Source organism: Morus notabilis, unplaced genomic scaffold (assembly GCF_000414095.1).
Source record: "Morus notabilis unplaced genomic scaffold, ASM41409v2 Scaffold498, whole genome shotgun sequence".
Classification (NCBI taxonomy): domain Eukaryota; kingdom Viridiplantae; phylum Streptophyta; class Magnoliopsida; order Rosales; family Moraceae; genus Morus; species Morus notabilis.
The window spans coordinates 248,817-261,040 of NW_010358720.1; the positions used below are offsets into that span (position 1 = coordinate 248,817).

The 12,224-nt window shown below is 38.5% G+C and overlaps 2 protein-coding genes across 3 annotated transcripts; one reads left to right on the forward strand and one right to left on the reverse strand.

Annotated features, from left to right (window-relative positions):
- The first annotated feature begins 573 nt into the window (after positions 1-573).
- LOC21397048 (probable polygalacturonase) lies at positions 574-4,166 on the forward strand. 2 transcript variants are annotated; one of them, XM_024162384.1, is made up of 8 exons: positions 574-640; positions 1,509-1,554; positions 1,651-1,786; positions 1,982-2,308; positions 2,453-2,573; positions 2,671-2,845; positions 2,965-3,035; positions 3,154-4,166. In XM_024162384.1, exons 3-8 carry the CDS (start codon positions 1,769-1,771, stop codon positions 3,858-3,860), a joined length of 1,419 nt encoding a protein of 472 aa, XP_024018152.1. In that variant the 5' UTR covers positions 574-640; positions 1,509-1,554; positions 1,651-1,768; the 3' UTR covers positions 3,861-4,166. The 2 variants fall into 2 exon arrangements, with proteins under 2 accessions (XP_024018152.1, XP_010091430.2); XM_010093128.2 differs by lacking the exon at positions 574-640 and having other exon boundaries at positions 1,109-1,554; positions 1,655-1,786.
- A 72-nt stretch (positions 4,167-4,238) lies between these two features.
- On the reverse strand, positions 4,239-7,409 carry LOC21397049 (protein S-acyltransferase 18). The gene is made up of 9 exons (XM_024162383.1): positions 7,292-7,409; positions 7,064-7,177; positions 6,522-6,878; positions 6,048-6,116; positions 5,876-5,947; positions 5,650-5,778; positions 5,473-5,553; positions 5,068-5,238; positions 4,239-4,970 (listed from the first exon to the last, which is right to left on the reverse strand). The coding sequence occupies exons 1-9, from the start codon at positions 7,340-7,342 to the stop codon at positions 4,449-4,451; spliced, it is 1,566 nt and encodes a 521-aa protein (XP_024018151.1). The 5' UTR covers positions 7,343-7,409; the 3' UTR covers positions 4,239-4,448.
- Between the last annotated feature and the right edge of the window lie 4,815 nt (positions 7,410-12,224).

Sequence of the window (12,224 nt, forward strand, 5' to 3'; positions counted from 1 at the left end):
TTGTTTTGATTTTATTTTTCTATTAATTTTGTCTAATTCTCATTCGTCAATCGTCATTAGTTATTCTAAAGAAATGAAACTCGGCAAAAGTTAATTTTATTGGGGCAAAAGTTAATTTTATTGGGAAAAAAATTAAGACATATATATAGCGTTGAAGGGTTTTTTTTTTTAAATTAAATTATAAATTAGAAAGGACAATTGATTGAGTGTTACAACTTGAACAGTGGAAGTAATAAGAGGAAGGGAGGGAGGGGATCAAATGAACCGGTAATAGGGACAAGGGAGAAGGTGGTCCCACCACCCAACAAGGCACAACCAAACCAATCAGATCTAGTACTACTAACAATACAAATCAGGAGCCAGTCCACGTGATTTTTACTCTCTTCTCTTCAGCCCATATTCTTCATCTACTTTAATGCACGGTTGACAAAATTATGAGTGCATTTACTATAATTTAAATTCAGAATTGCCCGTTCATATTTTTTTCATTTATTATTATTATTTTTTTCTGAAAACAAAAAGCTGCCTATATGAGAGTATATCAGTTCTGATATATATATAAAAAAAAAAAAAAAAGAGTTGTGATTGTGAAATTAGAAGTCGTTGACATGTTTCTGAACACAAATTCAAACTTCAGAAGGTGCGTGTTTATCTTGTTATTTGTGACTGTCTAATATTTATCATTTATTTATTTTTCTTTTTCTCAAAGGTTAATGTTTATCATTTATATATATGTATGCACTAAAGAAAAAGTTGTAATGCTTATCCCGTGGCAACAAGACAGCCAGAATTAGTGTGATATTAATTATCCATTGATTTCTGAATGAATATATACATATATGTATTTTTATGTATTTATTTTGCCGAAAAATTTATATGTATGCAAGTTGTTGAGTAGGTGACTGCTTTTTTGTTTTGTATGATGAATGTGTAAGTCGTTGAATTTTTGTCTCCGTCGGATATCCCTCTCTACAGCTAATGAACTGAGTGCACTTGCAAACAAAAAACAACAGCCAAAAAAAGTTTTTTTTTTTTTTTTTTTTTCTTTTTTTTTTTAAACTTTAAAAAAAAAAATTCTTTTCTTAGAGAGAAAAGACAGAGAGGAGCGTAAAGAAGTGAATATATTTGAGTTGATTTTCTTTATTGTTTTGAGGGATTTTCTTTTCCAACTTAAATGAAATGTGAGAAATAAGAGTGATTGTTAGATGAGGTGATATGAGATGAGAGAGAGTAGAGAGCGTATATATGCTATGCTGCAAAACAAAACTTATTAATAATCTCGGTGCTCAACCCTCTCTCTCTCTCTCTCTCTGAGTGTCCGGACTTGTATTGTATGTAAGTAAATATTATGTAATGTTGTATATAGGAAAAAGGCAAAAAGGGTCACTGTATTGTTAACAGAATCAGGCAGGAACAACAACTTGGATTTATACGGAGGAGTTTTCTCAACTCTCTTTCTTTCTTTGTTTCTGGTTCTTTCTGATTATCCTCTCTAATCTTTATCGCAGTGCTGGTTCCATTCCATATTAAAGAAGAAAATATCATCTAGAGAAGGTGGAGTGCTTTATATATGTAGAGAATAGTGAAGACTCCACAAGACTCTCTCATCTCATATTTCTTCTTTTGTTGTAATTTTGTTTTGTGTCTCAGACAGACTCAAGAGGGGCTTTCTTTCTTGATTTTCATCAGAGCATTAACGTGTTTGTGGCAGAATTGAGAGCTCAGCTTAAAGGGGGTCGTGGGTGTTTTCAGATTTCATTCATATGATATGAGGACCTCTTTTCATGTGAGTACAGTATTTAGTTGTTAATCAATCATCTACAATTTTTCTTCTTCAAACCAAATCGGTCTATGTTGTTTATATATATATATATGATTTACGTTTATACGATCTGATTGGGAAGATCAATTATTGCATATATGGTTTTGTTGGATTTTTTATTTATTATTAAAGAAGAAAAGTAAAATTGTGTGGATGCAGCTGGTGGTACTTGTATTAGTGTTACTCTTACTAGTGAGAGAGAGTGATGGCATTGGCAGATCAGAAGAAGAAGAAAAGTGTGAAAATGAAAATGAAATGAAAAAGAGGCCACACAGTGTGAGTATCACAGAATTTGGGGCAGTTGGAGATGGAGTGACTCTCAACACAAAAGCATTTCAGAACTCCATTTTCTATCTGAATTCATTCGCTGACAAAGGTGGAGCCAAGCTTTTTGTCCCTGCTGGACGCTGGTTGACAGGAAGCTTCGACCTCATCAGTCATCTTACTCTCTGGTTACACAAGGATGCTGTCATTCTTGCTTCCCCGGTAAACAAAATAAAATTCTTTTTTCATTTACACTTCCAACATTTGTACTATTAGCATTATTAAAGAACAATATACGAGATGAGATTAAGTAATGCCATCTAAACTAATAAATGCCATTTACAATATGGCCATTACATGATGTAGAACTCTGATGATTGGCCAATCACCGATCCCCTACCATCATATGGCCGAGGTAGGGAGTTGCCTGGTGCAAGGCATCGGAGCCTCATTTATGGACGTAATTTAACAGATATTATCATAACAGGTTGGTTAATGGTTTCGTACTTTTTTGATTGTCCAAGATTTATTTTTGTTGCGATTGGATCTGCATTTTGGTTGTCTTCTTGATTCTGCGTGAGCAGGCGACAATGGGACGATAGATGGTCAAGGCAGCATCTGGTGGGATTGGTTTGACAACAAAACCCTGAATTATACGCGACCCCATTTGGTCGAGTTCATAAACTCAACCGGCATTGTCATCTCAAATTTGACCTTCATTAACTCACCCTTTTGGGCCATTCACCCTGTATATTGCAGGTATCTTTTGGGTTTTTCTTCATTGTTTGCTGGGTTTCTTCAGAGTGTTTCAGTAACATATTACTATTTGAGATTGTTAGGAGAGAATAGTTGAGTTTGTTTTTTCTTTGGACCAACAGCCAAGTTACTGTCCGTAATGTGAGAATCCTTGCACCTCCTGAGTCACCAAACACAGACGGGATTGATCCAGGTGTGTTTGTTAAATTTAGTTTACAAGTTGTTTCTAGTCATGAATTTCAACTACCGTGAAACTTAGCTAATAGCTAGAAATGAGATATTTTAATACTCTTTAATGTTAAATCCATCAGACTCTAGTGACAATGTTTGCATCGAAGACTGCTATATCAGCACAGGCGACGATCTGGTTGCCATCAAAAGTGGGTGGGATGAGTATGGAATTTCTTCTGGCCGTCCCAGCACCAACATTATCATCCGCAGGCTTATGGGAGAATCCGGCAGAGCTGCAGGGATCGCAATTGGAAGCGAGATGTCAGGAGGAGTTTCTGAAGTGCGCGTGGAAAACATCCAAATTTTCAATTCTAGAACAGGTATCAGAATAAAGACGTCACCCGGAAGAGGGGGTTATGTCAGAAATATCTATGTATCAGACATGAAGATGGTTAATGTAGGCACAGCTATAAGGTTCACCAGTCTGTATGGAGAGCACCCAGATGAGTTTTATGACCCAACTGCTCTTCCTTTAATAGAAAGAATTACCATTAAGGATGTTGTAGGGGAAGACATAAAAATTGCAGGCGTACTAGAGGGTATAGAAGGGGACACTTTTCTCAACATTTGCTTGTCCAACATTACTCTCAATGGTATCACCTCGAACAAGTCCCCGTGGAACTGCTCTTATATTCAGGGCTTTTCCGACTTAGTTTCCCCTGAAATTTGTGAGCCCCTCAAGGAAAGAATATACCCTGAGCATTACTCAGATTGTTACCATCTATCCAATCACCTGAGGACCTCTTCGAGTAATCAAAACAGAGGCGCGTGGCTGTTCTCCTGGTAAATTAACGACTTAAAAAAGTCACCATCTTCTGTGAATTTTTCCAGTTTCAAGTTGAACATTTGATTCTTTAACACGACGAACCACCACCAGTCGTAGCTGAAGAATACTATTGCCCGACATGAAGTTGAGTGGAGTTTGTGAGTTTTCAGTTGCTAGTTTTAGTACTGAGATATGATTGTTTCTTTTTTCTTTTTTTTCTTTTTTTTTGAAATAAATGTGATTGTTTCTTGTAACTTGGTGTGCAGTGACAAATAATTGACTGATATATCAAAATTTTGGAAATAGAAATGAGTTCATTATGCTTTATCTTCCCAAATTGTACATGAATTTTGGTGGTATAGTATTTCCTAGAGAAATTTTGTGAAGAGAAGAAGAACGGGGGCATGGATTAGCATTTATATGTGAAGGGATTCAAGAGTACATGTATAAATAGTGTGGAACAAGCCACATAAAAGCTATCGTTACACCAGGAAATGTTACATTGCTTGTGTTGAATACTCGTTTAAATAAATAATATTTTAAGAAAGAATACACACGGCAGAACAAGGGAAGCATATCTCAAAGGCTGAGAATCCAAATGATCTCTATCTATCTCGGGGAAGGTAAACTTCCATCTTCCTTTATAACAGAACACAAAACCTGCCGCGAAATGTAGGTCTCGAGCTCCCTGGACACGTCTGTTAATTTCAAGTCAAAGTTACTTCGGTACTTGTGCTGCGGTGATGGTGCCACAATGCCAGAGACGGTGGTGGTTGGAGGGCAAGAAAAACGCCTTCTTGGGCTAGAAAAACTTCCCGGTGACCCTGCAAGCCTGCTTTTAGAGAGGAGTGGTGTTTCGCCAGATCCTCCATTGGATTCGGGCATATTTCGGTGCGCGTTCGTCAGCGGTCCACATTTTGTTTCCAATGGTAGTGGCTTTAACGGATCCTGCTCTGTCATTGGCTTCTGTTTTACAATCCTTTCCCTTGCTTTCTCAGCTGCTCTTAGAGCTTTCTCTTTGCTCAGCTTTATCAGTCTCCAGGGGTTGATGCCGACCCGGAACCCTTGTTTGTTGGTTATTGGAGATAACCTGGGATCTTTTTCAATTCTTATGGACAACTTTTTGGCATTCTGGGAAATGAAAACTTGTCATTCATTAAGGGATGTTATACTTAATTGCTTCCAAAGATGCAGAAAAAAAAAATGAAGTGGCTGCTTTAATTTTTACCTGACACTGCCCTTGTCCACTGCAAATAAACCGGGATACAAATGTTGGCTTTTCTGGAGAATCAAAATCAGTGCTCTCGTCTGACGAGAAGTCTGAATCATCAAAAGGATCTAATTCCATTGATTGGTTCTCCTCTTTCATTGCCATGATATAGTCATATGTTCTTATTCCCTGCAGCAAGCATCCAGTGACTCTCGATATCAGGAAACAAATTACCAAGAGAACTTTGTTTTTATTTCCTTTCTTTTATCTAGAATGGATATGAGAACGTTTCACTTCAAAATATATATGTGCATATCTTATATAATATATTACAGGTCTCTACCATGTTCATACCAACATCCCCGAAACAAACAAAAATAATTAAACGAGCTGAAAATTTTCAGAGAAACCATAAAAGTTTACCTTCCGAATGAGAATCACATGAAAGAAAAAGAGCTGTCCAAGTGCTGCTGAACCATAAGTTGTCATCAAAACTAACAAAATCTGTAACATTTTGTAGTTTGAAACCCAGAATGAGTCAAAATTTGTGTTCAAAACGATGCCAATGAGAAGATGAGTAAGTAGGAATCTGAACTTAACCGATATCGTGGCAAGAACCTCTCTTGGGAACTTAACATAAAGCCGGCGCTTCAGCTCCTGCTCTATCCCACTTTTATCCGTGAAGCAGCGGACAAATATGGCAACAGCAGTTCCTCCTTCCATGATTAGCTGTAGTTATAGCAATTAAATTATTGACAGCCTAAAATGCTGAAGATTCTGTTTGTTTAAATCAAGAATTGGTTTCCCAGGGCAGAAGGCAACTAACCATTAACAAAACGAAAATCATGAGAAGAATGAATGTTGTGTAGTTTCTTTTGCCGACGCAGTTGTTTAACCACTAGAGAAGGAAAAGAATTTTGCATTTGAAATCAATCATGAAAACAAAACAAGAAAGAAAGGAATGACAAGATAAGGAGAATGGCGCAACAAAAACAAACCCTGCAATGGTGATCAAACCCTTCAACACATCGGTTGCAGGTTCTGCAGTGCTTGCTATGTTTCCTGACCTGCAAAAGAAGAGGACTTTTGAGATTCTGATGTTTCCATTGGCTTGTGATGAAGTTGAACTATTATTGAAAAATGGATTAGAAAAGAAAAGAAAAACTGCAGCTCTCATAAGCTTTGCTATTGAATGGTACGACTAAACTCATGGGATTTTCTTTTCTCTCTTCTAGTTGAAGTTATGTACAGTGAGACTCTTTCCTTTCTCTTCATCTTTTTTTTTTTTCCCCCCTCTTTCTTACAGTCCTAAGTAAGTAAGATATTTGGAATTGATCCAAACTCAATAACATTGTAAAGACAAACACATGCTCAAAATCTGTATAAAGAGTAAGAGGAATGTACACTACCAAAGACTAGTAATCGTGATTATTGAGCTGCCAAAACGAAAAGGAAAACAAGAGAGGGCGCACCTCGAAGTCGCAGAGGGCGCAAAAGGAGATGTCGTCCTGCAGGTGGTGGCCTGGAGTGGGAGTAGTGAGAACAGCTTCATCCCTGAGAAGAAGCGGAAATGGGAGAAATGGATCGACGAAATTATCACTGCCAGTGCCGATGCCAGTGGGGGTGTTCCATGGATCCAGATACTTCCTCCTTATAAACCTCCTCAGAATCTTCCTTTCCACTCTCCTAAACAACCTCACCACTATCTCACTCACCATTGCTCCGTAATTCAGCTTCGTTTTCTTCTTCTTCTGCCTCCTCCTTGATGCCGTTTTGTCGGTCGGGTCGATGGCCGTGCACCTTATGAACAGGAACATGACTGAAACGCACTGAAATAAATGAATATTATTAATAAGGGGAATTCAAATGAAATCAAAGATGGATCGGAGCTTGATAGATAATTTAGCAATTTGAATTCAAAGATGGATCGGAACTTGATAGATAATTTAGCGAGCAAAATGTGTATATATATACATATATATACATATATATATATATATATGTATGTACTCACGACGAGAGAGAAGAGGGTGGTGACAGTGATCACAGCGGTTCTGTTACCGAGGAAAAGCCCTAAGAATGTGTAGAAGGCCACCACCAGGAAACTGTAAATCGCCATTCCCACCATCTGCATCAGCGTGAGAGTTAAAAAAGACAAATAATTAAAAGGAAAACCCTAAAATGTAAATAACTCTAATTCCAAACCCAATTAGATTAGATAAGATTTTAAAGACGACGGTACCTGTAAAGGGTGGAGAGGGCGTTGCCAGCCATGGCGTCTTCTCGTTATCATTCTTCTCTTTGTTTTGAGAAATCCAAACACTTTCTTTCTTTCTTTCCGTCTCTCTGTTGCTTTAATTAATTAATTTTGATGGACTTCTTCTGTCTCGTGTTGTCTGTTGTGTTATCCCCCCAACGGTCGACTTGTTTTGCTTTCCAAATTAAAATTTGAACGGAGCTACACTCTTGACTCTCGACTCTCGACTCTTGACCTTCACATCAGATCCTGGGCAAAGTTCTTAGGCCCATTAACTAATCTTTGGGCCCCGGTAGACTGGACTTACCCCTTTCTACTCTCCTGAGCTTTATACACTGTAAACTGATAGTTTACTTTAAATAGTTTTAAAATCTACTATTTACTTCAATTATTTTCTATAAATCTGCTATTTAAATTTTAATTCATTCTAACTCAGCATTTGGGTAGTTTGTCTGTGTCAGATTTTATGTTATTGTAATTCTCCTTCCTTGTCATAATAACTATAAATACTCTAAAAAATCACTTAAGGACGTTTTTTTTTTTTTTAATGGATGAGAATAGTAATAGATTATATGACTATTTAAATTTTATTGTTTGGTTGAGCATTAGAATTAACATTGGATTTGTCACTCTTTAGTATTTTCAATAGTTTTTTTTTTCAAAATATATGGGGATTGAAATTGAACTAATTTAAATCTTTGTATTTTGTAGAGTATGTGTTAGGCACTTCAGTGTAACTCTCAATTGTACGGTCAACGTCTCAAGGAAGCTATAATAACAGAATGTCTCTTTTAACCTTGAGATATTTCCTACCAATTAGTTTCCCCTTGTGTCATTTATTGATCAACAATATTTGTATGCATTTGTTGTTTACTCATTATCACCACTAGAAATAGCATATGGTTAACCGTCGTTAAAATCTATGACGATGGTTTAAAAACCATCATCTTATCCACAGTCGTTAAATGTTAAGCACTTTAGACAACAGTTTTTAACCGTCGTCTAACGTGCGCGTGAAAGTTCAATAAAAGCACTTTAGACAATAATTTTTATGTAAATTGTCATTAAATGTACTACTTTTAATGACCGTTTTTTGTAAAAATCGTCATTAAATGTAGTACTTTTAATAAAAAATAAAAAATATCCAAAATTTATTTTTTTTAAACAATAATATTTTCACATATTATTTACACATTAGAAAAAAAAAACTCTCATACTTCATCAAAACAATAAGAATAACAATATACAAAAAAATATTACAAATTGTTTTGTTCTTAATATTCATCACCAATGTACACATAACACAAATCTAACTAACAAAAAAATAATTAAATACAAAGAAAAAAGCAAATGAAAAATTTGAATGCAAGAGAAAAACTAAGGCCCTGTTCATTTCGCTAATTCGAGTTTAGAATTCGAGTTTTGCTACAGTAAAAAGCTCTCACAAACAATCACATCTAACTTTTTTGCTACAGTAAAAAACTCTCACATAAAATCACATCTTAACTCGAATTAAAAACTCGAATCAGCGAACTAAACGGGCCCTAAATTTTGCTAATGGAGTGATGTGAACTTGGAGAAGGGCGGTAATGATGACGAACATAGAGAGGAGCGGCGATGATGGCGAACATGGAGAGGAGTGGCGATGACGGTGAACGGTCATTGGGATTTAAGGGGAAGAAATTAGAGAGAGAATGGGGAGAATGAGGAAGTCTTTTTTTTAAAAAAAACTTTGACATTTTACACTGTTTTACTATTTTTTAAAAACAGTCGGTTTTTTAAAATTGTCCACGTAATTAGTTTAAGGTGCAATGCAGTATTAAGGGTCCGTTTAGTTCGCTGAATCGAGTTTTTAATTCGAGTTGAGATGTGATTTTATGTGAGAACTTTATACTGTAGCAAAAAAGTTAAATGTGATTGTTTGTGAGAGCTTTTTACTGTAACAAAACTCGAATTCTAAACTCGAATCAAGGAAATGAACGAGGCCTAAGAATACAAAAACTTAAAAAAACCCTCTCTATCTCTCATCTCTCTCTGCAACAACTCTCTCTCTTCATTTCTCTGTCTTCCTTCCTGCACCTAAAAGTCCACATTTGATTAGCCTCCCATGGAGCTTCCTACCACAACGGCAGAACCCACATCACCAAAATGGGAAACGGCTCTGAAAACGGAAGGAAATATATATAAAACCATTAATGTGGATTCCATGGTACACCATTTAATTTGACGGCCTCTTCAAAGAAGTACTGGTTCCACACGCCCCACATGAAGGAATCTGGATTGGGGAAGGATTCAAAGACTTGTGTGGAGGATTGGAGAGAACCCATTTGAACATAGGATTCAATGAGTTGGGTTGAAGCAAGTGGGTCTTTGTGGAGACCAGAGATCAAGAGGTGGGAATGGAGTCGAACAAGTTTTGTTAAGGTTTTGCAAGACCTGTCCTGAATAAGGGCATGTAAAGAGTCATTGTTCTGACTACTATACAAACATTTTTTTTTTTTTTTTTTGGGTTCATAAATGACAAAAAGTTTCCTTTTAATCCTTGATGAGGATTGAGGGGGGGTGGGTCGCCAGGTCTGGGTCGCGACGGGAGTTGGGTCGCCGGGCTTGGATCGTGACGAGGAGGCTGGATCAAAAAAAAAAAAAAAAGTTTTGAGATGGTGTTAAGCTAATATCAATTAATCAATTAAAGAATATAATCCATCGAACTTTTTTCCAAAAAGCAGGTAATAAACATTAGTGCGTTTACTCAAAACAGGTACTTGTATATGGGTTAGTGGCCGGTGGCTAGTGCATGTATATGCAGCAACTCAAACAAAGTCAACCCTCTAATATATATGGTCGCGGTCTGTTGGGGAGACACCACGATTGAAATTAGCCTAACATACTTAACAACTTTAACTTAGACTCAAAAAATTAATCCATTAAATTTAAAGTTCTTTTATGTATATAAATTAGTTTACATTCTCATTCACTTTTCACGTAGACAATACACATTTTTTTCAGCACTGTCAAAGTCAAAATATACATACGCACAGTATAAAGCTATTTTATAGATACATGATACACATATGATGAATTATGACGATCGAGAGAGCATGTATTAATGCAAGTGTATCGTGGCGTATGCCTTGCTGGATCACAAAACTAACATGGCTACTGTTGACGGTATTTTTCCGACAAATCGTAATTACCTCTCTGAAAACGCTCACGGTTGCACTAATCACCGAATCAAATAATAAGCAGTAAAATAATGTAGAAGGGACAAGGATTTTATAGTGGTTCGGCAATAATTTTGTGCATAATCCACTTGTGCATGCACTATTTTCTCAAATGTTTACAAGTTCTCTCTGTAATACCAATGGTGTCTAACCTCTTTCTGGGTTTCGTTCGTTCTATTTATAGGCCTCTACATTCGATTACATATTCTTGACTCCCAAGGAGGAAGCCATCTTCTATTCTCGATCCTCGTGAGGGTAGGTGAGCTTTCATGATGACTTTTCCTGGAAATACGGCTGATCCTCTCAGCCTGCCGCCTGATTTCCTGACTTCTGCAGTAGCAGTCGGATCAATACTTCCCTCCTCGGGTTGACATGACTTCTGGCTAAAAGGACCGACAATGTTCCCTCGACGCAGCGGTCTCAGCACGTAGAGCCCTCGCCCGACGCCTCTCCTCTTGCGCGATCTCTCGACGCATAGGGCACGTTTGCTACGCCTTACCGTCGATGCCAACAGCCGGTACTCCGCGGGGAGTCCTCGGCGTCAGTCGTTCGAAGGAGTGGTCGATGTCTCGACCATGGTGTAACAATTACCCCTTAGACTGGAATGTCGCGGTGTGACTTTCCTGGCTGTACAGCGTCGAGGATGCCGCGTGGAAAGGGACCTTTCTGCGGTTTAGGACTGCTGCTCGCGAGTATTGTGATCATTGTGGCTGGTTTCTCGGGCAGTGGAGCAGTCACGTCGATTGTATGAACCGTCACATCCTCATTTCCCTAACACCGCGTGGGACGGGGGGATGAATCATCACCGTCAGATCAAGCCCTTTCCTGTTGCTCTCTCCCCAGCCGTTCGATCATGCCTTCTCGGATCCACTATCGAATGGGACCGATTCAAATTCTACGGTCGAGATCTGGAGCCCTTTGGACTCCTCGAAGACCCCTTGGCTTCCTCTCTTGCGGGTATATATACCCCTTTACCTTTGCATTTCTGACTACCGAGTTTTCAAAACGCCGTTACTCTGCCGGATTTTCCCCTGAGCCGTTTCCTCTATGCATTTTCCGTGTTTGAACCGTCCATTGTTCTCAGATTCGAGCATCCTCCAACTCCGGTAAGTCCTCATTCTCCCTGTTCTTCCCCGTGGGTCCGGTCGCCTCGTCGGCGACCGTTGCGTCGAAATGTGTTGCAGATAAAAAGGGGGGGAAAAACGTCCTTGCCTGGTGCCGCCGGCCTTACGCCGACGGCGGGGTTGGCAATGTCTGACCTCCTGGGCGCCGTTAAGGCCCTCGGACTTGGCTCTGAGCCTCCGTGGCTTGCGGTGTAGTATGTTTCTCTTACCTTGCGCTTTGGACCTCTCGACCGCTAGGAGCTAACTCCCTCTTTGCCTTTCATTTTCAAAACATGTCGTCGAAGCAGGTTAGAGGTCGAGAGGTTTCCGAGCATAGGGTCAGGGTATTGGTTGCCAAATCCAATCCGGCTGCGGAAGCGTGGTGGTGCGGGGAAGAGGCGGATCGTGTATAACAAAAATTTTCATAAAACTTTTGAGATACTCTCAGGGCACGCCTGGGCGATTTTTTTTTTTTCAGAAATTTTCTGGGCAACTTGGGGCTGTTCTTGAGCATCTTCAAAGCCTCCTTTTGATTCAAAATCAAAATCCTAATTCTATTCAAACCCTAGAATTACAATAATTCTAATCCCGAAT